The following is a 26154-nucleotide window of genomic DNA, read 5'->3' on the forward strand; positions in this document are numbered from 1 at the left end:
ATGCTTAAAGAACAGCTAGCGGAAAATAATAAAACAGCAAAATCTATGAGCTAATAAGACAAATATTGAGAAGTACATGGTGGGTAAGATCTGACGTCTGTCGTACCACACACACAAAGAGCACTGAAACCTTTATAAGATGACGACTACCACGAGACAGCACACATGCAGTCTCTTATAATTACATAATAGGACACACATGAAGGAGAATCCCAACATCCTTACAAAAGCACCAAAGAAACAAAAGCACCAAAACCAAAGTCAGACATCAAAAGGGAGGAATTCTGTGTGCCATGGTAAAAGTAATGACAATCATCACTGAAACTGGGGACTGGAGAGATGACTCAGTGGTTAAGAGCATTGCCTGCTCTTCCAAAGGTCCTGAGTTCAATTCCCAGCAACCACATGGTGGCTCACAACCATCTGTAATGAGGTCTGGTGCCCTCTTCTGGCCTGCAGGCATACACACAGACAGAATATTGTATACATAATAAATAAATTTTAAAAAAATAATAATCACTGAAACTTCAAACATCATTTCCATATCCCTTGTGCAGCAGCGTCAAATTCTTCTTTCAACTGGTTCATTACACATGGCACACAAGGAACCCTCCCTTGGAGTAAGAAACACTCAGGTCTGAGCTACCGCGAGTGCAGGAAAATCACAGTGGACACACACAAGCATCCACCAAGGCATCAACATCCCCTCTCGCACACTCGTCTCACACAGATGCGTGGCCGCAGCAGGCATTTCGCTCTCCTTACCTAAAGGAATGTGAAAAGGCTTGCAATCTGTAAGAAGCCAGAGGAAGCATTAAAAAAGAAAGGAAGTTTTGACGAATCCGTCACAATTAAATAACCTACTTTCATAAGGGCGCATGTTTTACATAGCCCCTAACACACTAAAGAGCCATTCAGCATTGGAAGAACTGAGGGCATCTGGTAGGTACTGCACACACGACTATCCAGGGGTCAGGAAATCCCTCCTTACGGTGGTGCTCTCAATGCGATGAATGAAGAAATGGGTTTTAATACAAAGTATAAAATAGTAATTGAACAAACCAATTCAACTAACAAAATTCTGGTTGTAAAACCTATTTTCCCTACAAATAAAAATGCAAAGTCATGCAATCTGGGTTTAGGAAAAGACGAACGGCAAGTGTGCACACCAACAGAAGCAGAGCCCACGTAAGCCATGTTGTCCATGTTGGCACTATTCCAATCATGGTGGTAGATGGAGCACAACAGCACCGCGAAGCGGTTTCACCAAAATGACAAGAAACAGTCTGCAAACTAATCTCAAATATAGATGCAGTTTTAAAAAAGAAACTCAAAATGAAGACCCGGGCCTGAGTGTGGGTATACGTAAAGCTTATGGGTTAGTACAAACCAGTGCACACATGAGCATCCTGCAGCCACACCATGACACACAAATGTCACACACAAACAGTGACACCCTCAGGCCAAGCATGCACTTCAGTGCTCTTGTACTCGTCCCCAGAAAGATGCTCGGCTCTGCCCACAATCCACATCTACAAACACCAGAGACAGACTGACACCGCGGGACTGAGAAGGACCGAGATGCAAAAGTTTGCAACCAGAATTTTTCAACAGCCCTTAAAGGGACTCACAAGAAACTCATTCTGGAGCTTAGAATACTAGGCCTAAAAATTCAGGCACACACTGCAGACCTTGGCGTGAAGGCAAACCCTCCCTCCCTCTAACAGAAGGGGACCCAGCAGCACCCTGACCCACAGGCAGGGACCAACAGCTTTCCCAGCACCAGTTAAGCTTGTCACAACTACCGGGTGAGCAAGGGGAAAGTATACACATACTTCACATCTTCCAGCTTCTTGGTGATGACTGAGCCAACCGAGGAAAATGCAGCTGACGCCTTCTGTCCGGCCTGAGATAAGGTTTCAGATGTCTTCTTGTACCTACAGTCAAACATGATGAAACGGGGAAGAGGGGAGTCAGTTAGGCTTTCCTATAAATTCCAGCACAGTGTCATCACCTACTGAGAAACTCAAGAACAGGACAGTTTAAGAACGTCTAATGTTCTCTCTAACCATCAGAGCAGCAATAATCCCTCTGCCACAGTCTTCTGCAGTGCCCTGAACAGAGGCCTAGAAAGGAATGGACCAAACAGTTATCAGGGTAAGGCTCACAAACTCAAATGCCCTCTCCCCCCCCACAAAAGCTGCACATGTATTAAAATTTTTATTTATCTGAGCCTATACCTTATCTGGGGTTATCACATCACCTAATCTACTGGATTCTGAGGACTAAATATCACTGAGTACATACTGGAAAAGCCAATATACAGATGTCCCCTCCCTAAGCTGAGGGCAGTATGCTATAAGATCACTAGTGGATGCCAACAATCACCGCTTACACTGAACCCTAGCTATACCATGTCGTCTTCTCTTAAATGAGTAAGGATTGGGTGTTGCATACGGCATGGGTACAATGAAAAGGGGGATGAATCATGTCCCAAGCCGCACAAAACGAGATGGCAAAAGATTTAGTCAAGTTACACAGAATAGCATGCAATTTAAAACTTGAGTTTTATGTCTAGAATTAGTCACTTAATATTTTCTGACTGTGAGGAAGAAGAAAACACACACACAGAAAGGGAGGACTACTATCCAACACTTTTGGAACTTCAATATTGTTCCCACAACCCGCACATGAAATTGTTCTGCTCTCTACTCCTTAGAAGGTTCAGGAAAACGACATTAGAAAATAGTCAAGCGCTCGGAAGAACGGGAAGAAAGGGCTGTGTGGTCCAAAGAAAAGAGGTACAAACGTCCTCATGCCCCTCCTCTTCCTCTCCCCAAAGAAAAGGTGCAAAGGCATCCTTTACACTGTCCAGAAGTGTGTACACCAAGGGAACATACGCAGAGGTGGCTGTCACGTCTTGCCACCCTTTGGCGATGTTCTGCTTCAATTCCTGAAGTGAACTGATCCCAAGTTTGCGCTTGATCTCTGCAAGATGTTTCTCTTTTGCTGCCAACACTTGAGAGAGAGTCTGGATTTCTTCTTCCACCTACGAGGAACAGGGTGAGGAGAAAATACAGCAAGGGCTGCTCTGTAAGTTATTAAGGGCATCAAAGCCAACCATGCCCAGACACTATCATTACTTTCAGGGAGAAGAATCTCACTATGCATTCTTGGCTGGCTGAAACTCTTTATAGACCAGGTTGGCCTCAAATTCACAGAGATTTTGCTGGGTGGTGGTGGCACAGCCTTTAATCCCAGTACTTGGGAGTCAAAGGCAGGCAGATCTGAATTCCAGGCTAGCCTGGTCTACAACACAGGGAGTTTCAAGACAGCCAGGGCTACCCAGAAGAGAAATCCTGTATCAAAAAAGGAAAAAACAAAAAAATTCACAGAGGTCCACCTGCTTCTGTCTCTCAAGTGCTAGTATTAAAAGTATGTGCACCACCACACCTGGCTACAGTTAAATTTTTATTAATTTTATATGTGTCTTTACAAACAGCACTGTTAGTGAGCAGGGTACACACGTGACGCTCTCTCCTGCAGAGCTACTCTCAACGCTATCACAGTTGTCTGCTGTTATCTCAGAAGCCTCGGGGCTTCAACCTCTCACACGTGGCTTCTTGGTCTACATCCACTGTAGCAGCCGCGCATCCACGGCTTTCCTTCCAGACACTTCTACCCAACTGCCACAAAAGCTGTTGTTTACGACACTGAGCCATCTCCATCCGCCACCGAGACATTCGCGACCTTCTTGTGTTTCATAGACTTCATAGTGAGTCTGCCAAAGTCATAGTTGTATGAACTAAGCGACGTCCCCTAGAGAGCCCCGCTCTACGTGAACCTCCAACCCTAGAACAGGTATGGCCGGGTATGCTGGGGCAGGGTACCGTGGCGAAGTGACGTGCCTGGCGGGAAAGAGGAGCTAGACTCAGCCTCTCTTCTAGGAGCCTGACTGAAGGAATGAGATCATGGTAGAAGACGCTGGAAGAATTTGGAGACAGAGCATCTAGGTACAATTGAGATGTAGTAGAAGAGAAGGCTACATCACAGAGGGAACAGAAACGTCACCGTGTGATGCAGACACCAGGTAGAGACGAAATTGAAAATTGGGCTCCACGATGGAGCCTGCATGGGACCCATCTAGGCACTCTGCATAGATGTGACTGTCTCTAACTCTTACTGACTTTTCGAACCCTACTGGTCAGTCTTAATACATGGGGAGGTGCTTAGTCTTACTGCAACTTGTGTTTTGTTGATGCTCATGGGAAACCTGCCCTTCCCTAAACAGAAACACAGGAGGAGTGGATTAAGGAGTGGGAACAGAGAGGGAGTTGGGGAAGGGACTGGGAGAAGAGGGAGAAGAAACTGCAGCTGGGATGTTGAATGAATGAATGAATGAGAATCAGTAGAAAAGAAAATTCGGGTCCCTGATGTCTATTCATTCCCCTTGCACAACGCTTCCCTTAGCTTGCTGCCCAGCGGCACCCTCAGCCCCACTTGACCTGCCACACAAGTCAAGGATCCCAAACCCAAGGGGACCTTGGAAGGCAACAAACACCTTTGCTGAATCAGTTTCAACCAGCAAGTACATCTTCAGATCAGGATGTGATAGGCTGTCCACCAAAGGAGGGAAGGATAAACAATCTCCGAAGGGAGACAGAGGGAGAGAAGGAGAAAACTACTAGCACAGCACTGAGAAGGCATTAGCTGGCCAGTGAGCCCAAAATAGATGCTTAACCCTGTGCTCAGAGGACTCAGTATTAACCCTGACTGCTTAGACTGTTCGGATATGCAAGGAAAAGGTGGAATATGAGGAGAAGGGAGAATGAATGCTGTCCAAAGCAGGAAGTTGTATGGTTCATTCAGTCACTAACAATAACGGGGAGGCAGAGCTTCCACCCAGGTCTTCACACGGCACTTGGTCACCACAAACGCCTCCAAAGCTTTGTGGAAAGACCAGCCACTGTCTCTTCCCCAACAAGGCACAGCCAGTGGCTCACGTCTGTTGGTTAGAGCATGCTACTGCAGCATACTGGCAGCTAAAGTCCCTTCCTTCAGTGTGGTGGGTAAGGAAGGGGAGACTGACCTAAGCAAAGACACGAATGAAAACAGTGCTGTGAGGGCACAGTAATGGAGGCTGTGGTACCACAGTGATGGAGGCCAGGGTACTGCAGTGATGGAGGATGGGGCATGGGAGTGATGGAGGCTGGGGTACTGCAGTGATGGAGGCCAGGGTACTGCAGTGATGGAGGCCGGGGTACTGCAGTGATGGAGGCTGGGGTACTGCAGTGATGGAGGCCGGGGTACTGCAGTGATGGAGGCCGGGGTACTGCAGTGATGGAGGCCGGGGTACGGGAGTGATGGAGGCCGGGGTACGGGAGTAATGGTGGCCTGGGCCACAAGGGACCCTATCTCAAACTGTCCCACCCTCCAAAACCTTCAAACCCGCTGTGCTTCAGAGTTCACTACTGCAAGTTGCTCAGACAAGTTCAGCTGCCTAGAAAGTGTAATCAAGTGAATTCCCTAGAAGGTGCTCAGACCAGCCAAGATGGGGGTGGGAGGGACAGAGACACACAAAACAGACCAGCCAGCTGGACCTCCTAGAGCAGCCTAGAAGTGGCTCAAGCCAACTGAGCGACCCAGGAAAAGACACTCTGGCCTGTTGACCCGCTCACAAGTTAAGCAGTCTGTTTCAGATTCCCAGCTTTGATAAGCTGTCACTCATGCTGGGGTGGGCTTTGATGGTGCAGCTGTCTGAGTCATGTCTGCTTCTGAATGTAATCTGCCACTCACACTCTTCTGGGGGGAAGGGGAACTAAGACAGAGTTTCTCTGTATGTAACAGTTCTGGTTGTCCTGAAACTCACTCTGGAAATCAGGCTGACCCGAACTCACAGAGATCTGCCTGTCTCTGCCTCCCGAGTGCTGGGATTAAAAGCATCCGCCACCACCACCTGGCTCATTCATATTCTTTTAATGACTTCAACAGAACTCCCTGGTTCACTGGGTTGGACTTGGGTGGCATCCGTACTTTTGTCTACTCACCTATCTGATGTGGGTACCTGTTTGCTCACGTCTCCCTACATAACAGAGACTAGAATGACATCCATGTGTGCTGCGGTCCACAGGAATCATGCAGTGAGTTCCAGTTAACAGAGCAGAAGGCTGACCCACCAGAACAAATGTGTTCTGATGGAGGCAAACCCAGCTCGCAAGGGTCTAGGCCCACTGCCTTTTGCACATCGACTGATCTCACAGTGGATCTCTTGTGAAGCCATACTACTCTCCCTTGGTGCAAGCTTCAGCAGAGTATGGACAAGTGGGTAAAACTCTTTCCCATGTACTGGTGTATTGAGTCATTCTGCCGCCACTCTGCAGTGGGAAATTCAGTTACGCGGTCAATATCCTGGGTTCCCACAGTCTAATCTCTGCTTCGTTCCCTGAGATACATTAGCAGCCACCTCCCTGCAACTATCTTCCCTTTGGCAGCACAGACAGACATACAGATCACATTTGGGACCGTCAAAGATAAGGGACGTCCAAGCTCCGAGAGTTGCCTTTCTTTTGCCCGTGTATATGAACTGGAAGCTTTAGAGAGCAGGACAGCAGAGAAGAGTAAAGAAGCTGATGCAGAAAAGTACGTAGTGGGAGTTCATTTCTCCCTCAGATCTAAGTCCCGCGCTTGCTGTGAGTCTTCTGCACCCTGAGAGGACACTGAGCCTGGCACTCAGAGGTCCCCAATACACGTGCAATGAATGCCCAGTGCAGGTGAGTCTACAACAGGAACTAAACCAGCAATTGCTAGGGGCTGGGGAAGGGCGTGACTATCAATAGGAACAGGGCTTCTTTCTGAGTTAAGGAAAATATTCTAGTGCACATATAAACCAAACACTTTAAAGCGTGAATTTCATAATATGTAAACGAACTTCCATTCTGGGCTCAGTCAGACAAGTGCTTGCTGTGTAAACGAGGACCCCGATTTTTGTTTTCGTTTTGAAGTATGGTGGCATACACTTGTCGTCCGGTGTTGTGGAGGCACAGGCGGAAGATGCCAGGAGCCTGCAAGTTACAGGCCACAGAGAAACCCTGTGTCAAACTTGAGTTTAAAACAGTGGAGGGTGCTTGATGAGAGGGCTTCCTCTGGCCTCGACACACATATGTGTGAACCTGCGGGTGTCCCCTGGCCTCGACACACATACACATGGACCTGTGGGTGTCCCCTGGCCTCGACACACATACACATGGACCTGTGGGTGTCCCCTGGCCTCGACACACATACGTGTGGGCCTGCAGGTATCCCCTGGCCTCCACGCGCATACATGTGGGCCTGCGGGTGTCCCCTGGCCTCGACACGCATACACGTGGACCTGTGGGTGTCCCCTGGCCTCAACACACATACGTGTGGGCCGGTGGGTGTCCCCTGGCCTCGACAAACATATGTGTGGGCCTGCGGGTGTCCCCTGGCCTCGACACGCACACACGTGGACCTGTGGGTGTCCCCTGGCCTCCACGCGCATACGCGTGGGCCTGCGGGTGTCCCATGGCCTCGACACACATACACGTGGACCTGCAGGTGTCCCTGGGCCTTGACATGCGTACATGTAGACCTGCTTCCTCCCAGCCCACAAAAATCCCTCCTGAAATAAGAAATGTATTTCAAATTGAATTCCTATCAACTCTTTAATTGCAAGAAAGTGAAAAGGTAAGTTATAGAGTAAAAGAAAATGCTTGGACATCACAAATCTGTAAGAGTACAGAATATAGAATATATATATATAAAATTCTTACATTTGAAAAATAACTCATTTCTTAAATGGACAAAGGACTTAATGAGTATTTTTTTTTCCAAAAAATATACAAATGGCCAGTTATCTGACAAGAGGCTCAGTATCAGCAGTCATTGGAGGAAATCCAAATCACAAGCACAGTGGGATCTCATTTCTCACCCACTGGCACATACACTTTAATAAAAGGATGCAGGAGGAGCCCGTTTTACTAAGAATGTGAAGAAATCAGGATGAGACTATAAAGCAGCATCACTGCTATGGAGAACAGTTTGGTGACTCCATTAAAAAGTTAAAATGTGGGCTTTGACAGCAAACCTGTGTACCAGCCCTGGAGTCCATTTGAGGGAAGGAGAGAATTTACTCCTGCAGGCTGTCTTCTGACCTCCATATGTGCATGGGTGCGTGCGCGCGCACACAAATAGATACATGAATGTATTATTAAATTGTTATTCAGTGTAGAATTACTGTATGGTGAAATCATCTTACTTTTAAGCATATACAAAATAGATTCAAAAAGATCATTTGTACATAAATGTTATTGGTTCACTATCCACAGCTGTCAATAATATACCTGGCTACCAGACATATGAACAACACGATACCATATCTATATGGTAGACAAATACACTATTATTAGCCATAAAAAGGGAACAAACTTCTGACAGATGGCACAGCAGGAATGAGCCCCCAAAAGCATGATCCTGAGAGCACTGCTGAAGGACACCAGGATACAGAGGTCACGTGTTGTATATGAACTATCCAGAAAACAGTTAAATCCACAGAGGAGAAAAACGGCTGAGAGGAGGTGGCTGAGTGGCCCTTTGATGAGTGCAGGGGGCTCCTTGAAACAGGAAAAATGTTCACAACTTGAAAGAGGGGACGGCTACGGCACTGACCGTGCTGGACGACACTGAACTGTGCACTGAGAAACAGACCACTGCAATAATTTTATAGTCCGGGCAGTGGTGCTACACGCCTTTAATCTCAGTACTCAGAAGGCAGAGGCAGGCAGATCTCTGAGTTCGAGGTCAGTCTGTCTACAGAGCAAATTCCAGAACAACCTAGGGCTACATGGAGAAACCCTGTCTTGAAAAAACAAAGCACAACAGCGAAAGAATTTTAGAGGCGAAAGCTATGGAAAGAGGGAGCTGGAAATCTGTCTGGAAGTCAGGCTGAGGTCTGAAGCAATGAAGAAAAGCAAGGAGGGAGGAAGCTGTCTGTATCCACAACACGGACAACAAAGATGAGGCTGTCTATATCCACAACACGGACAACAAAGATGAGGCTGTCTATATCCACAACACGGACAATGACAGGGATGAGACTGTCTGTATCCACAACACGGACAATGACAGGGATGAGGCTGTCTGTATCCACAACACGGACAACAGGGATGAGGCTGTCTATAGTCACAACACGGACAACAGGGATGAGGCTGTCTATATCCACAACACGGACAACAGGGATGAGGCTGTCTATATCCACAACACGGACAACAAAGATGAGGCTGTCTGTATCCACAACACGGACAACGACAGGGATGAGGCTGACGAGCACTTGCTTCACGGGTCTGACAGTGTACTCCCCACTTCCCACTGCACCTGACTCCCAGATCCACCCGAAAACTAACTGGAGTCCCTCTCCCTCCTCTGCCCTGCTGAGATCCAGGTTATCCCTGCTCACGATGCTCTCTTTTCCCCTGAGCCTTTCCCATAAGCTATCACCAGGGTCTTTGGGGAAGGCAAAGGTCCAGAAAGGATGGCCCTCACCTTAGCAAGTTCCCGTCTCAGCTCATCTTGCTCCTCCTCGGACAGGTTCTCTGGGGCACTGAGCATGGCAACGGCATCCTCTCCTTCCTCGGCCACTGGCTCTGTCTTCAGCAGACCTTGGGGTTAAAGAAGAAAAGAACCATGTCAAATGTGAAAGCTAAGCTAAACCCCCTACAGCTGCTCCACTGTCCCAATGTGAACAAAGTCACTAAGGTTACAGCCAGACCCCTTCATTCTCTATACTGAAGGGATCCTGGGGAAAGATGAGAATACGGGAGAGCCGATAAAAAAGCACCGGCCTCGAATGCCAAACCCTATGCTGAGAAATGTGCCCATCTCGGCTTCCGCTCACTCTCAGTATCCATCTCAAAATAATTACAACAGAGCAGAAGAATACTAAATTCAGTGTGCATGCTTATAATCCCAGCACTTAGGAGGAGACGGGACAATCACTAGGCAAGGCCAACTTCAGCTAAGATCAATTTAAGTCCAGCCTGGGTTACAGGAGATCTTGTCTCAACAAAACATCAATGTTTAAAATACTACACAAATAAATCAGCAAAGAGTAGAGGAAAGATTTAAGTCCCCCATACCAGCCCACAGGGGAAGACTGTGTGCTCATTAGGTCCCTGAGAGACAATCTCCATGACGGAGCAAACCAAATGCCCTAACGGAAGTCGATTCTGCCACCTCCCAAGTGGCAGCGGAGGCAGTGGAGGTAGGAAACTGGTTGCAGCTTTTCATAAGCCTGCACCTCACTGAGACAATCTTCAGCAATGTCATGGGGTCAGGCAGTACAGGCCTGCAGTCCCAGTGCTATAGAGGCTGACACTGAAGGACTGAGAGCCCCGAGCCTGGGTTCCACAGTCTCCAGGACAAACAGCTCTCTGTATCTATGTAGAGACGTGACCAACAACACAAAGACCTCCAAACCTGTGGCCCTCCTTCCCTGAAACAGAACCCCTATTAAGACCACACTTCTAGAGAGCGGCCAGCGTGGTTACCATCTCCAGCTCTCGGCTTTTCCTATCCAGCTCCATCTAAAGGCCAGCTCAGATAAAACATTGGGTAGAAAAGTCAAAAAAGCAACCAAAAATCACAATTGTATCTGATTAAGGTTTGCCTGCTTTTATGTTTGAGCTGTCGGCCCCACCTGAGGGCTCTGTTTTGAAGGGTTGTAGAGTTTTAAGAGATGGAGCCTCAGCAAAGAAACTGTGTCAATGGGGCAGGCCCTGGGGTTCTACAGCCTGGTCCTGCTTCTTGTCTTCCCTGACTGAAGCCCTTCTCTTCTCGAGCTGCTTTTCTCAGGCATTTTCTCGCAGCAGCAAGAAAACAAACTAACACATATTTTAATTTAATTTTTAAAATCGAAGGGAAGGGAATTAAAGAATTGAGACAAAGTCTCACTACGTAGCTCTGGCTGTCCTGAAACTATGTAAACTAGGCTGGTCTTGACCTCACAAAGACCAACACGCCTCTGCCTCCAGAGTGCTGGGATCAAAGGTGTGCACCACCACACCCACCCCAGAGCAGCAAACTTTAGGACGGAAAGGATTGGCCCTGCTGACGCTGCCTTTTGCCTCAGGTTCTAAAGCGGCTCTGCACCGGTAATTTGGCCACTGGCCTTGCCTTGGTTAACTTTTTGATACTTTGTTAACATGGATTTTGTTTGCATTGATTCTGACCTTTTCAAAATGTTGTATTGACAGATGATTTAATTACTGAGCTTTCTGGTGCCCTCTTAACTGTACACCTGTGACTCAACCTAGCCACAGTCCGCCCACCCATTCCCAGCATTCCCAGGTCACAGACTCTGATGCACCGAGGACCAAGAAGGCCTCCTCCTCTTCCTGTCAGTACCACCGCCTTCATCCTGCCACAGTCCCCCTGAGTCAGCAGTGCGGTGCCCCTCCCAGCACGATGCCAACTGGCAGAGGAAGGGCATGTGGGCAGGCAGGCAGGCAGACAGGCAGGCAGGCAGGCAGGAGGGAACGCACCCTGCTGAACAGGTAGCCAGCGCCACAATACAGGTAAGAAAAGCAACAAAGCAATGAGAGCCGTGTGTGGCTGTATGCACAGGACAGAGGCATTTGATGTGGGTTTTATTGCATACTAACTTTTAAAAGTAATTAATAAGTATAATAATAATTAGCATAGCAGTACCAAAACAGTGGCCCACGCACAAGATGTTAAAGAATTATTAAAGGAGCAAAAGTAATACAAACAAGCCTGTTCAGGACTTTGGACTAACAAGCAGAACTCAAGTATGTTTTCAGGAGCAGACATTGTTCTTGATACAATCAAAGGGTAGAAAAGCTCACTGAGTAATTGCTTCCTACTAAAGAAAGCCACAGAGACATGTGACGGGAGACTCTGCACAGAAGCCTGGAAAGGCCACTGGGTAAAGCTGGAAGGTGAAGCCTGGATTCACCTTGTATCTGATTAAGGTTTGCCTGCTTTTATGTTTGAGCTGTCGGCCCCACCTGAGGGCTCTGTTTTGAAGGGTTGTAGAGTTTTAAGAGATGAAGCCTCAGCAAAGAAACTGTGTCAATGGGGCAGGTGAACCCAAGATGTTGGAGATGCCAGGGATGTGGGACACCCACCAAGTAGATCTACATACAGGGTGTGGAGCTAACCCGAGAAAAAGAAACATGCTACGGTAAGGAAAGCCGGACGGAAGAGCCATCTAACCACCTTCGAACACCAGGCATGGAGCGCTGTGATTCAGAATTTGCCTCCTGGGGTGTGGGCTTTGGTCCAGTATTTCCTCACTAGCCTCCCTTCTTCCCCTTATGAAATGGTAATGCACATTCAGTCCCGTGCAACATACACGTGGACCGCCATCAGCCCCTGCAACATACACGTGAGCCGCCATCAGCCCCTGCAACATAAAGCTAAAATCATCTGGCTTGATGTTTTGCTTGGGACTAAGTTCTTGATGACACAGGACTCAAATCAGAGAGTGCTAACAGAATTCGAGTATTAAACTTTGCCTTCTGTAGCAAAAGCTCTTCCTTGCTTTTAAATACACATTATTTTGCAAGTCTAAATAGGCAAGGAGATAAATACGGTATCAAGTTGCTAGTGTATGGGGGAATCTTCTATTCCAGAAAGAACCTGAAAGGATGCCAGCACGGGGTGGGAACACTCAGTATGAAAACCACGACCATTTTCCGGGTTTGGATTTTCAACCAGGATTATCAACCAGTAAAGTTCACACACATGTTCCCTAGTCCAAACAATGACAGAAACCAAAATATGAAATACGTGGAGCCTAAAAACTTCAGATAATGTGTCTTAGGGTTTTTATTGCTGTGAAGAGACACCATAACCATGATGTCTTTTATAAAAACATTTAATTGAGGGGGCTGGCTTACAGACTCAGAAGTTCAGCCCATTATCATCATGACAGGAGCATGGCAGCATGTGGCCAGATATGGTGCTGGCTACATCTTGACCAGAAGGCAGCAGGAAGTCATCTATCACACAGAGGGAAGCTTGAGCAAAAGAGACCTGGAAGCCCACCTCTACAGTGGCACACTTCCTCCAACAAGGTCACACCTAATAGTGCTGCTCCTTTGGGGGGCTGTTTTTCAAACCACCACATAAGGGATATTCAAATATTTTTAAATCTTATTCATTTATGTATGAATGCACATTTACATGTGTGCCTGCACACCAGAAGAAGGCATCAGACCCCATTACAGATGGCTGTGAGCTGCCATGTGGTTGTTGGGAATTAAACTCAGGACCTCTGGAAGAGTATCCAGTGCTCTTAATCGCGGGGCCATCTCTGCAGCCCTGATATTCAAATATTTCATTAGGTTATCTATAAAAATAAATGTCTCAGAAAAAAAAAAGACTTTGGTAACGCCCATACTTGGTTATCGATTAAGTAAGTATCTAGCAAAGCCAGTCAGCAATAATTCACTCTGCTTTTCTCACATTCGCCTGCAGGGGGCAGCAAATCATCGGCATTAAAATTTAAAGGTGCAGGTTGTTAAGTCACTCAGCTGGGAACAAACACAGAAAGGCAAGAACCAAGTGGGAGATGCTCCGAACACAGGCAAAATATACAGTCATCTCAGAGAAGTTACTAGCCACAGCCGCTCCACATGACTTACATCCAAACATGAGCCAAGAGGTCCAGAAACAGTCACTCACACAGAGACGTCTGTGACGCGGGGATTGCTATCACCACTTACAGATGAGGAAAGAGGCCGAGCAGCCACAGAGTCACACACCAGTGCAGGGCTTTTGAAACCAGTCTGATTTGAAAGGAGACGCCCCAAGATCCTGACCTGAAAACCAAACTGGGAGCAGGAGGCAAGACCTGGACGTCATGCGGTAGCAATAAAACTACAGAACGGAAACAGCCAAAGGCAGTCTCCATGCCAGCTTACTTCTCCGTTCTCAACATCTGCTTCCCCTCACATAAATTTCTAGGCATTATCTTCGTTCCTCTATGTTCATAAATAGTATATAGTATGGAGGAAGAGTCAGCTTAGGGGAGAGAATACGTCATTTTCACATTCAAATCATGAAAGGTGAGAAATGAGACTATTACAAACAATGCACAAACACTTGTTTCTTAATGTTTTTCCCTAGACGCCAATGAAAAGCTGTTTTAAATGGCAAAGAGTATGGCTGATGCCTACTGAAGCTGATCCTGCCAGCCACCGTGAGGGATTCTCTGCTTGGCCGAACGTTGGGCCTCCAAACCTCCACAAGTCACTTATATACTTCATTAAAAAGAAAAAATAGCTGGGAGGTGGTGCACACCTTTAATCCCAGCACTCAGGAGGCAGAGGCTGGTCGTTCTCTGTGAGTTCCAGGCCAGCTGGTCTACAAAGTGAGTTCCAGGACAGGCTCCAACGCTACAAAGAGAAACCCTGTCTCAAAAGCAAAAACAAAAAACAAAAACAAACAAAAATAATAACAAATCCAGTTAAACAACCAAACCTACTAAGTCACTTTTACCAGAATCTCCATCCCTAATATATGACGGCCTCGCCATACCTAATCAGGTCTCTTTTTTTAACTGTTTCTGCCTTTTAAGCTAAGGCTATCCCATTCGGCACTCACCCTCCTTAAAAAGCCTTTTCCACCTGGCTCCTCCCTGTGACCTCCTGACCACAGGTAAATTTTAATTAATCAAACACATCTTTGCATCATTAAACAAATGTTCCAGAGCATAAACTAAAGTAATACACTTTAAAATAACATCCTTCAACACTCCCTCAATGCCCCAATCCCAGGTGATGCATCATCTCCCTGACTATAATCTTCAGCAAGACTCCCACTAGGTCGGTCGAGCCTGAATGTGCCTGACCGCGCCACTTCCTTGACACTTGCCAATGCTGTATTTGGGGCTGACCCCAGCGTCTGCAACAATCCAGAGCAGTGGTCACTGTATCTACCCCAAGAGTAAAGCTCCGTCACCATGCTCTGTTTAACAGAATCTTTTTTTCCATTAAGAACATGTTCCATCAGAGCAAACAAAATTAAATCAGCATTCAATGGGAATAGTGATTTCTACTAGAAAACTGAGCCCCTCCAAGGTTATAGAATTTACCCTGAGTCAGAAACAAGACTAAACTGTTGTTGGATTTTTTTACTCTAGCCCCCTGTTGGAAGACTAAAATGCTGTTTGCTTTACACTCTTGGTAAATCACAAGCACCCAGATAAATCACACACGGAGGCTTATTCTTAATTATAAATGCCTGGCCTTAACTCGGCTTGTTTCTAGAGAGCTTTTTTTAATTATCCCAGCTATCTTCTGCCTCTGGGCTTTTATCTTTCTCTATTTCTGTATACCTTTCTTTGCTTTTTGCTCCGTGGCTTCCTAGGTGTCTGGCTGGCTCCTGATATCCTCTCTTCACCCCTTCATTACTCCTTTCTTCCCGGATTTCTCCTATTTATTCTCTCTGCCTGCCAGCCCCACCTATCTTGCTCCTGCCTCCCTGTTAGCTGTTCAGCGCTTTATTAGACCATCAGGTGTTTTACACAGGCCAAGAATCACAGCTTCACAGAGTTAAACAAGTGCAGTGTAAACAAAAGCAATCCATCTTTACATCATTAAACAAACGTTCCACAGAATAAACAAATGTAATACACCTTAAAATAATATTCCACAACACTAGACCTTGATGGTCTTTCTGACCATCATTCTGGCTTGCTCATGTACAGTTTTTCCTTAGAGAAATACCAATGAGCAGGGCAGGACAGAGAACCCGGGCTAATCCTTTCTCCCCGGCCTTTCTGGCTGAATCCAGGTGTCTAGACATCGGGGATCACATCCCCCCTTTTGGTTACTAATAGTTTAATTACTTCCTTAATTGTCTAATGAAGCAGATCGTCCTTCCGTCTTCAGTACCAACCAGGTAATCCCCATTGTGGTTTGAGGGGATAGTCAGTGTGTATGTGTTGTGTAGAAGGTCCCTCCAGCAGCACAGGCTGGAAGCTACACAGTGGGCATCAGCCAGCTGGAGGCATGAGTGACAGCTGAGCTGTCTCAGGAGTGAGGAGGGAGCAACGGACCACATGGTACCATTGTACACAGTTTGTGTGCTTTGTCTTTAAGCTGGAAACCATGCAATTGTAAGATTGGGAAATCTGGAAATTGGACATCAGTAGCTCTGATCATCCCAGATCTGTCTACAGACCTCTCATTTAAACAAAGCACAACACGGACACTGTGTGGGAGAATACACAGAGCTACAGGGTTCCTAAATGAAGCGGGTCAGGTCAGACAAGACGCATGCGAAAACCTCAACTTTCTTTTAAAATACACCCAAGAGTATTACAGTCATCACACATAACCAAACCAATCTTCAATAAGCATAAATTCAAAGACTGGAGTGACAAGAAAACGCTGCTTTCCAGTTCAACTCGAAACATTTGACAGCCCTGTAAGATAACTTAAAAACCAAACACATGACCTGAAGGGTCTCAGATTGCAGTGAGCTCGTGAGGGAGAAAGGACTAGTTGGCTCCAGCACAGTGGGAACATGTCCAAGAGAGCGCGAAGGTGTTGGAGGCAGGAAGGCAGGCAGGAAGAAGTCAGTTCTGAACCGGCTCCACGTCCGGGCTATAAGCCCTGGTATCACTTCCTTATCACCGCACCTCAGAACTCAGGAGGCCGATGCCAGAACAAAGGCTAATATGCCATGGATCAGCTAAAGCGTTAAAGTTGGTTCTCTCTTTGCCCGTAAATGACCTCTCACCCACCACATACCCCACTAATTCTGGCCATGAACAGTGTCTTACCATCTAACCCACGCTGACCCCAGACTCCTGCCTTAGCCTCCTGAGTGTTAGCATTGCACACTTACGCCCCTAACCTGACTCTAGAGTCTTCGTCTAGATTCTACAGTCTAGCCATGAGCAAGGGTGGTTGCATGATGGGGCTTCTCAGCACAAAAGGTACGGGAGGGCTCAGCCTCACGCCCCAAATGGACCTCCACCTGAGCAGATCACTGCCCTTATTGCGACTAAGACTGCTTCCTTCAAGATTTCTTACAGTGATTATAATGAAAACTTGAGCCATTTTTATACAGTTCGACATCTGGAAAAGAATTCCAAAGTCGGGCATGGTGGTGTGCTCCTTTAATCCCAGAAGCTGGGTAAGTGGGTATCTGTGAGCTCAAAGCCAACCTGGTCTACATAGTGAATTCTAGGCAAGCCTGGCCTACATAGTAAGACCCTGTCTAAAACAATAGTCTCGGATCATTTCATTTAAACATTTCACTGTATAAAAATAAGAAAACTAGAGAAGGGATGACTGATACAGAAAAAAAGCAATGAGATATGAAATAAGATTTTATACAGTGCAGGACAGAGTGGAAACATTCATCAATGGCTGGGCAGTGGTGGCCAGGCCATAGCCAGACCAGTATCTTGCCTGTGGTTTAAACCTAAAACTCATGTCAAAACCATGAAGATAGGAAGATAGGGCAGGCGGAGAGAGGGGTACCAGACCTCATTTGTTCTTCCCAATGTGAAGACGGGAGGATGGGGCGGGGAGAGGGGTACCTGACCTCATTTGCCTTTCTCTGCATGTCACTTTAATTGTTGTGATGAGAACTGATGGCTGGTGGCTAAACCTGGCCTGTTAGGACTTTCAGGGCCCAGTCTTTGACTTAACAACTCTACCTGATGAGGCACAAGTTATATTATAGAGGGACAACTACAGTTCCCAAAGGACTTTGTGCAGTGAGGCTTTCTGCGTATAAGGAGCATCTCAGCCTCTGGATTCTGGACATCAGTAGCTGCCTGGAACCCAAACCATACCTACAGGGCACAAATCTGCCCAGGCTGACGATCACTGACCCAAGGCACCTGGAGATCTGAACGGACACATAGACACTTGTCCTCTGAGGCGTCATCTCCAGGAGACGGCGCTGCAGGAGCAGATGGAGACTTGGGTCCTGGGAGGCTGTCATTCCCCATGAGTAGCTCGTATTGAGAATACAACCTTAGAGAGATATGAACTGGGTAATTGTGGTTGAGGTGGCCAGGAACAAAGGAAGCTAAAAAAATGACCCATTTCATCTGGCAGAAGCAAGAACCTCAAGAGCAGAACTGAGTAGTGTCAGTGTCAAGGGGACAAAGCAGGAAGCGAAATGGTGACAAGCAGAAAAAGTGAGAGGAGGGGGTGCCTGCCATGGAGTGTCCTCGGGCCCAGGGCACCGACAGAAGTGAATGTCTCACTCAGGAATGGAGTGACTTCGCAGAACTTCACAGACTGAGGGAGGAAAAAAGATCCCCCAGGTAGAACACAGTCGTTTTTTTCAAATGGCTCACTGCCCTCTTCCGGTAAAGTGACCTCATTAAATCTTTCATCTTTAAAAGGGGGGATTTTATCTTTAAGAGGGAAGATGAAGAAAGTCTCTGGTTACTTCAAAGCATGTGAATTCCCCTGCTTCGTCATCCTCCCTCTAAATACCAAACACAAAACTGCTAGCTGAGACCATCCACTCAAGAGACACGGGTCAGTTGTAGAGAAACTTGGGGATACTATCATTAAATTTTCTCTCCGTGGACAGAGTTCTCTTCATGTCTACTCCAGTTTTCATCTGTAAACCATAGATGGTTTGCTTTTTAAGACCTCTGCAATCATAAAAAGCCCCGTGAGAAGCAGTTATCACTTCTCTAAGAAGTGGGATGACATGGGAGAAATCAAAGTATAGCAGAATTAGGAATAAACAACGAGCTAAGGAATTTCAGCTTCACTTTTCAGAGTTTCAGATTTTGACAGCATGAAGAACAAGATTATTATTATCTTTCTACCAGTCTCAGGATTGAACTGAGGCCCTTACGCATGCTAGGCAAGACTCTGCCACGACGCTGCAACCCCAGTCCAGCTGACAGATTATTTTCGCTACTCATCTTTTCTGCGGTCGCTAGAAGAACCAAAGGTGTTAAAGAGCTGTGTCTTCCTGATTTTTCCTGGAAAATTCATAAGAGCAAGAGAGTCCACGTAACGGTGTCTAGGAAAGCATTCATAAGAGCAAGAGAGTCCACGTAACGGTGTCTAGGAAAGCATTCCCACAGCACTCCCAGAACGGAAGAGGAAAAGGCAGGAAAGGGTGTTAACGTGACACAGATGGTATTGACAGTCACCCCCCACACACACACACTGATGTTTTTGGCGCGCACACACACACACACACACGGATGGTATAAACAGGCACCACACACACACACACGGATGGTATTGACAGGCACACACACAGATGGTACTGACAGACAGACAGAAACACACACACACACACGAATGGTATTGACGGGCACACACACATACATGGATGGTATTAACAGGCGCACACACAGCGATGGTACTCACACACACACACACAATGGAATTACAATGTTTATGTCCCAGTGGCACAGAAAAAAACCCAACAAGCTCCTCAGTAAAATCCTTGGCCAGAAAAGATGCCCGTCTGTCCATTCTGTAAGACCCATCCCAGCACCAGAGGTATTAAGATGAGGCCCCCTAAACAACTGAGGTTTTGGGGTCAGCTTTGTGGTAGATCAAACAGGTAGCACATACTGGGTCCCCAGCACAGTAAAAAGCAAACCACTGGCTTGAGAAGCGAAAGATGAGCGTGAACGCCAGCAAGGCTAACTAGACTTGGGGACACCAAAGATCTTTCCTACGTCAGAGCCCACATCTGTCAAGCAAACCAGGATGTGTCTTAGTCTCCAACAATTCCGCTCAAAAAACAGCTGCTTTGTTTTAGTTATATTTATCATCGCTGTTATTGTCTGATATTTATTGTTGTTGTTGCTGTTTTCGTTGTTGTTGTGACAAAGTCTATGTAGCCAAGGCTTGCCTCAAAATTACAACCTTTCTACTCAGCATCCCAAGGCTTGTCTTCCAGACTCTACCATGTATCACAAATCCATGTTTTCAAACCACAGACTGAAAGCACTTCGCAGTATTGCTGAGCCTGTGGGAAAATGGAACACAGCAGGACCAGAGGGGACACAAGCACACTGCAAGGTGCTTCTAGCCCTGAGAAGAATCGGCTTCTCATCCAGCCACTGGCTCTGCTCCCACTCTCCACTCAAGAACATCTGCCCTTGCCGGGCGGTGGTGGCGCACGCCTTTAATCCCAGCACTTGGGAGGCAGAGGCAGGCGGATCTCTGTGAGTTCGAGACCAGCCTGGTCTACAAGAGCTAGTTCCAGGACAGGCTCCAATACCACAGAGAAACCCTGTCTCAAAAAACCAAAAAAAAAAAAGAACATCTGCCCACTGCCTGAGCCTCGTTGCCTTCACCTCTGCCTCCTGGTGGCGTTTGGAGACAAGTTAAAGGATTCTTGTTTCGATTCCATCCAATCCTTCTGAGTAGGATACCTTCTTAGATTGGTCCTCTTTGCCTGCACAACCTACCTGCTTATTAAGAAAGTACATACTGGCCAGAAGTCACACAAACTTCTAAGATCAAGCCTAAGTCCCTCCCTCTTTTCGGTTTCTAAACTCGAGTACTTATAGGCACATGAGTGGGGTTTCAGTGATTTAGTTATTTGCTTGTTTTTTAATGAATTTCATTAATTTCACCACCTGAAAGGCTTCAAACTGCTTCTAGGAACCGCGGAGATGGTTTGTAGAAGCTTGCAGGGCGCAGCCACTCACATCTGCTGTTGCTGTGACAGAGAACAGTGAGAAGCGGCCACACACTTATAACTAGGAACACAAGTGGAGGTGAGGAGCAGCAGGCAAGAGCCAGAAGATGCAGGCAAGCCTTGCTGGGAACTGAGAAGCCCGGAAGTTGCTCACCTGCCCCTCTGCCCTCTGCAAGCTCCCACAGTGTTGCTGACAGCTCTGACTTCCCACTGTGGGCACTGCCCTGATTCACAGGAGTCTACAAGCTAGAACAAGGCCATCCTTTAAGGGCTGGGGACCAGGGAAGCCCAGAAGTCCCACGTGGGTCACAGACAAGGGAAGTGAGAAAATGAGAAAAAAGCTTCCTCGTGAGCCATGTTCCTGCAGACAATGCTAACAGCTACCAACTTCTAGTGGCTAGGGTTTGCCTGTAAATGTCACCATTGGTCACTTTCTGAAAGTCCAAACTCTACCTCAAAGGTAGCAAGCAACTGTAAGAGTTGAAGCATGTTGCATTAGCACACACCTGTGGTCTGCAAATACCCAACCCCGCGAGTTTCCGTTTTGTATCCTTTACTGTCTGTTTTCTAAGTTTCCCAAGCTCCACTGCTTAGAACAAAATGTAACCAATTCTTCACAGTAAGGAAATAATTAACTTCTGGGAAAACCTAGCTGCTTCCTTGACTCATTACAGAGGAGCTTATTTAGCTGTCTCCTCCCGCTGGCCAGCAGTAGAATCCTTCCTGCAAGGCTGAGGCTGCGCCTTCGCCCCCATTTCTGTGTGATTCTACCTCGGGATGCCCTGTCCCAATCAACTCTGACGGCCGTGACCAAGTTCATGCCACCATGTGGAAAGGGATAACTGCTTCCAAAGGTATGGAGATTCTTGATTTTTCCTTTCTGGAAACTCTGTAGTCTAGATATTTGTCTAAATGGATCTTGGTCTTCCAAAACAAAATCCAGGACAACTACCACCAGCTCTTGAAAGAGGGTGAGTGTTGAGGATGCCTAAGCATCCTTCACCAAGACAAACTAGCCCGATTTTAGAACTGCACAGGTTATTCGAACCCAGAGTCTTCAGACCCTTCCATATGTCATCAGTTCCGCACCATTTGTTACCATTCATGCATCCACAAACCTCTAAAGAGCACAGAAATGGTGCCGGCTTTAAAACCCAATGTCCCACTCTAAAGAGTTAACAACCAACTGCCTCTCCGTGCTGAACCAAAACAGGGTGGTTAGAGCACAGCAGCACCTTAGCCCACCTTCACACTAATCTGAAAGTCAGGTGAGCCTCAAGTCACATCTGGGTCCGGTCACAGTAAACAGAACTATACAAACCAATAGTTACCGAAGCTCTGCCTGGGTGAACCAGGCGGCGATGCGTTCCCGCTGGGAGACAAGTAGAGGTAGTTTTTGTTCACTCCGGAATCAAAGTCAAACGGGGACCGGTAGTCCTCATACAAATCGGTATCTCTAGAATCCATTCCAGAGGAAGACAGAAAGCATGGCACTGCGGCTGCCTGGAACTGCTCCCCAGGCCTGAGATGCCTGGGCCACGGGTCCCTTGGCACCGTGCGGCCCTGGTGAGGGAAAGAACTGGTGCTTGGAATCCAGTCCAGCTCTGGCCCAGGTGCGGCTTCACACCCTCACAGCAGATCTTTTAATGGCTCCTCCCAGCACCCTCGGGAGGGCCTAGTCACCACCTGTTGCCAATTTGAGTGGACAAAGAACAACCTGGGTGAAGGGCGTGGCGTTTTCCTCTGTACACAAAGGAGGGCCCGCTCTGCAGCCCCACTTAGAAGTACAAACACTGGATAATGGCAGGATTATTTTTTTTAAATACATTTGTTTAGACTGGTCAGCTGACCACATCCTCACCAGGGCAGACTTAATCTTCTAGGGCAAGGAAGGATTATCTGTCAGTAATCTCCAGCAAATGCCATCTGGGCCTCACTTTCCTTGCACCCTATATCACCACAGCATTCTGAAAGCCCGGGGTCCCGGGTTAGCAACCAGCAACCAGCTTTCTGAGCCTAACATGATACAAAAACAAAGCTAAATTCCTACCTTCACTTTTTCTAAAGCAGAATCCGAGTCATTGTCTGTCAAAATTTTAATCTGACCCTTTTGGGAGTGGCGCACTGAAAAGACGTGAAGCCACTCTGAAGGTGGAGCTAGCTCCCCCTGTGCTCCCCTGCAGTCCCACTGTGCTCTGTTGTGCTCCCCCGGGCTCCCTTGGTGATCCCCTATGCTCCCCCTTTGCTCCCCCTGTCCTTTCTCTGTGATCCAGCACCTTTTTTATTTATGTAATGCCCTGTGGGGTTCTACAAAAAAAAAAAAAAATCTTTTCCTTTAGCACACCTACATGGCAGCCATGGTGAACTTGTAAAACTTTTCAAACACCAAGTTCATTTCCTCCATCACAGGCTTCTAGGTAGAATCCTTCCACACTCACAAAGGCCTTTGCTGTGGCCCCAACAGCCTTCCAAGCCCTTACTGGAACTAATGTTAAAAGGGGAAAATATGCCAGGTGGTGGTGGCGGTGCAGGCCTTTAATCCCAGCACTTAGAAGGCAGAGGCAAGAGGATCTCCAAGCTCAAGGCCAGCCTGGTCTACAAAGCAAGTTCCAGGACAGAGAAACCCTGTCTTGCTGGTGGGTGTTAAGGGAGGGAGAGAGAGAGTGAGGGAGGAGAAAAGGGAGGGAGGAGAGAAGGGAGGGAGGAGGAGAGGTGGAAGGAAGCAAAAGATAAAGAAAAAAAACAAGAAAAAAGAACAGGAAATATGTAAGTCAGGCATGGTGATTCATGCCATAATCACAGCACTTAGGAACCTGAGACAGGAGGATTGCCACAAAGCTAGCTTGAACTACAGTGAGAGACCGTGTCTCAAAACAATAAAATACTAACTGAACAACACTAAAACCAACAAGTAATCATACGTTTTCAAGTGCCAGTGCATAATCTCTGAAATATATATATAATCTCTGAAATGCAACTATAGATCCAGAAGTGTTTTATGTATTTTAGGTGTGGACTTGAGTGCAAACATCAGCTCCGCAAGCTCGCGGGAACCCCGGGGTCAGAACAGGCTGACAGATCCCCTGGAACTGGAGTGCCAGACAGCATAAGCCAGTGTGTTCATTCTGGGAACTGAACCTGGGTCCTCTTAACCCCTGGGTCATCCCTCTGGCCCCCAAATCCAAAATGTTTTAACTACTACCAAAAGATTCATTGTATGCCTAGTGTACAAAATCTGTCTATATTCATCTCAATTTATGATTAATTTTCTTTTATGTTCCTTTTGGCTAGTCTCATGTACTCCACGGAACACCTTTGTCTTATTTCAAGTTTTTAAGAGTTCATTTTTAACAAAAATATCTAGTGTCTTTCTTAAAGATATCATATAAACTTTGGCAGCTACAAATGCTGTTTCTTTTATATTTGAAACTAGATTAAATACTTTTTAATATTAATTGAAATAATGAACTCTCACAGTCAGGCACAATAGCTCATACTTGTAATCCTGGAATCCAAGAAGCTGAGCAGGAGGATTCCCACAAATTAAAGGCTGGCATGGGTTAAATAACGAGTTTCAGGCCAGCTCAGGCTCTTAGTGAGATACTGTGCAAAAACAATAACTTTTTTCTTTAAAAATTCAGGCTTGCTGTAGTCCATGATGTCATTCACTCTGACAGGACACAGTCAGAGCTGTGTCCCTGGAACAGACACTGCCAGAGAGTGCCTGCTATCAGCTCTCTGGAGCCACAACTGTTAAAGGGTTAACTGACTGTGCCACAGATGCAACACAAGCTGCCACCTCATCTCTCGCCAGCCCCACCCCCTGCTGACATCATCACGCGTCCTTCAGGCCCTGGCCTCCTCTCGGAAGTTCCTCTAGGGCTTGCCATCCTGTCCCAGGCACAGCACACGTGTGGGAAGCGCTCAGCTGCCAGCCAGACCTCATCCCTACAGCCGCCCCGCTGTGGAGAGAACTCTACTCTCTGCTGGCCCCGCCCTGGATATGAGGCTTCTCATGGGCGAAGAATAAAAACACCCTTATTTTCAAATATGAGGGCTAAGATCTAAGTAACTGCCTTAAAGCCTGACTCTCTCTACCTGCTAAGTCCATTTTTAGGTTTGGGTTTTGAATACCAGCTCTGGGAAACAATTCTCCTTCCTATTACCCCAGAGACCTACTCCACACAGTCCAGCCTTGAGAACACTGAAAACAGCCCCAAGAAAAACAGGGCTGGGTTCCTCGAATGGCAGACTCAAGGTCTAGATAGGGGAAGGGGTGTTGAAAAAAATGAAAGAACAGAAATGCAGCTTGGGAATCAACCAATAAAAAAGCTGAATGATGAACCTTTACATTTACTATAGACTTTTTTTTTTCAAACTTAAGGGTTATGAAGTAGCAAAAGTAGATATTAGGAAATGGGGTGTAGCTGAGTAGAAAACACTGGCCTATCATGTGTGCAGCCCTGGGCTTAATCATTGGATGGATGGATGGATGGATGGATGGATGGATGGATGGATGGATGGATGGATGGATGGACAGAGAGATGGATGGATGGATGGATGGATGGATGGATGGATGGATGGATGGATGGATGGATGGACAGATGGACGAAAGAACAGAGATGGATGGGAATGGCAAACAGATAAATGAAAGATGGTTCAATGTTATAAAGGCCACTTTGGAAAGGAAGCATACAATGCAATGGAGACAGACAGCGGTGACAGGAAAGGACACGCAGAAAGGATCCTACGACCATCCAGGAAGGAACAGGAAGTCTCCAGGACACAGCAGGTCCTTTTGTTTCCGGTGTGGCTAACTGGCCCAAGGAAGAGTTGGCCTCATGCAATGGATATTTCCACAGGGCTGTCCCAAAACACCTTCAAAAATCAGCACTTGACACTCCTACATTGCTGGTGGGAATGCAAGCTGGTACAGCCCCTTTGGATGTCAGTGTGGCGATTTCCGAGAAAATTAGGAAACAACCTCAAGACCCAGTAATACCACTTTTGGATATATACCCAAAAGATGCTCAATCATACCACAAGGACATGAGCTCAACTATGTTCACAGCAGCATTGTTTGTCATAGCCAGAACCTGGAAACAACCTAAATGTCCCTCGATCAAAGAATGGATAAGAAAAATGTGGTACATTTACACAATGGAGTACTACACAGCAGAAAAAAATGACAGCTTGAATTTTGCAGACAAATGGATGGATCTAGAAAACTTCATATTTAGTGAGGTAACTCAGACCCAGAAAGACAAATATCATATGTACTCACTCATAAGTGGCTTTAAAAAAAAAATAAAGCAAAAAGAACCAGCCTACAATTCACAATCCCAGAGAACCTAGACAACAATGAGGACCCTAAGAGAAACATACATAGATCTAATCTACATGGGAAGTAGAAAAAGTCAAGATCTCCTGAGTAAATTGGGAGCATGGGGACCATGGGAA

At 46.7% G+C, this 26154-nt stretch overlaps 1 protein-coding gene across 8 annotated transcripts in view; it reads right to left on the minus strand.

Moving 5' to 3' along the window:
* Tpd52 (tumor protein D52) overlaps positions 1 to 26154 on the minus strand; it is a 95374-nt gene that overhangs the window by 13589 nt on the left and 55631 nt on the right. For 3 of the 8 annotated variants that reach the window (XM_057790290.1, XM_057790295.1, XM_057790294.1), the window contains exons 2-5: positions 9559 to 9674; positions 2901 to 3049; positions 1836 to 1937; positions 766 to 792 (exon numbers count right to left, since the gene is read on the minus strand). In XM_057790290.1, coding sequence (XP_057646273.1) covers positions 766 to 792; positions 1836 to 1937; positions 2901 to 3049; positions 9559 to 9674 — 394 coding nt within the window. Of the gene's footprint in view, positions 1 to 765; positions 793 to 1835; positions 1938 to 2900; positions 3050 to 9558; positions 9675 to 22025; positions 22176 to 26154 lie in introns of those variants that run through there. The other 5 variants (XM_057790298.1, XM_057790297.1, XM_057790292.1 and 2 more) reach the window with 3 other exon arrangements.

The sequence above is a fragment of the Chionomys nivalis genome, chromosome 16, assembly GCF_950005125.1.
Source record: "Chionomys nivalis chromosome 16, mChiNiv1.1, whole genome shotgun sequence".
Classification (NCBI taxonomy): domain Eukaryota; kingdom Metazoa; phylum Chordata; class Mammalia; order Rodentia; family Cricetidae; genus Chionomys; species Chionomys nivalis.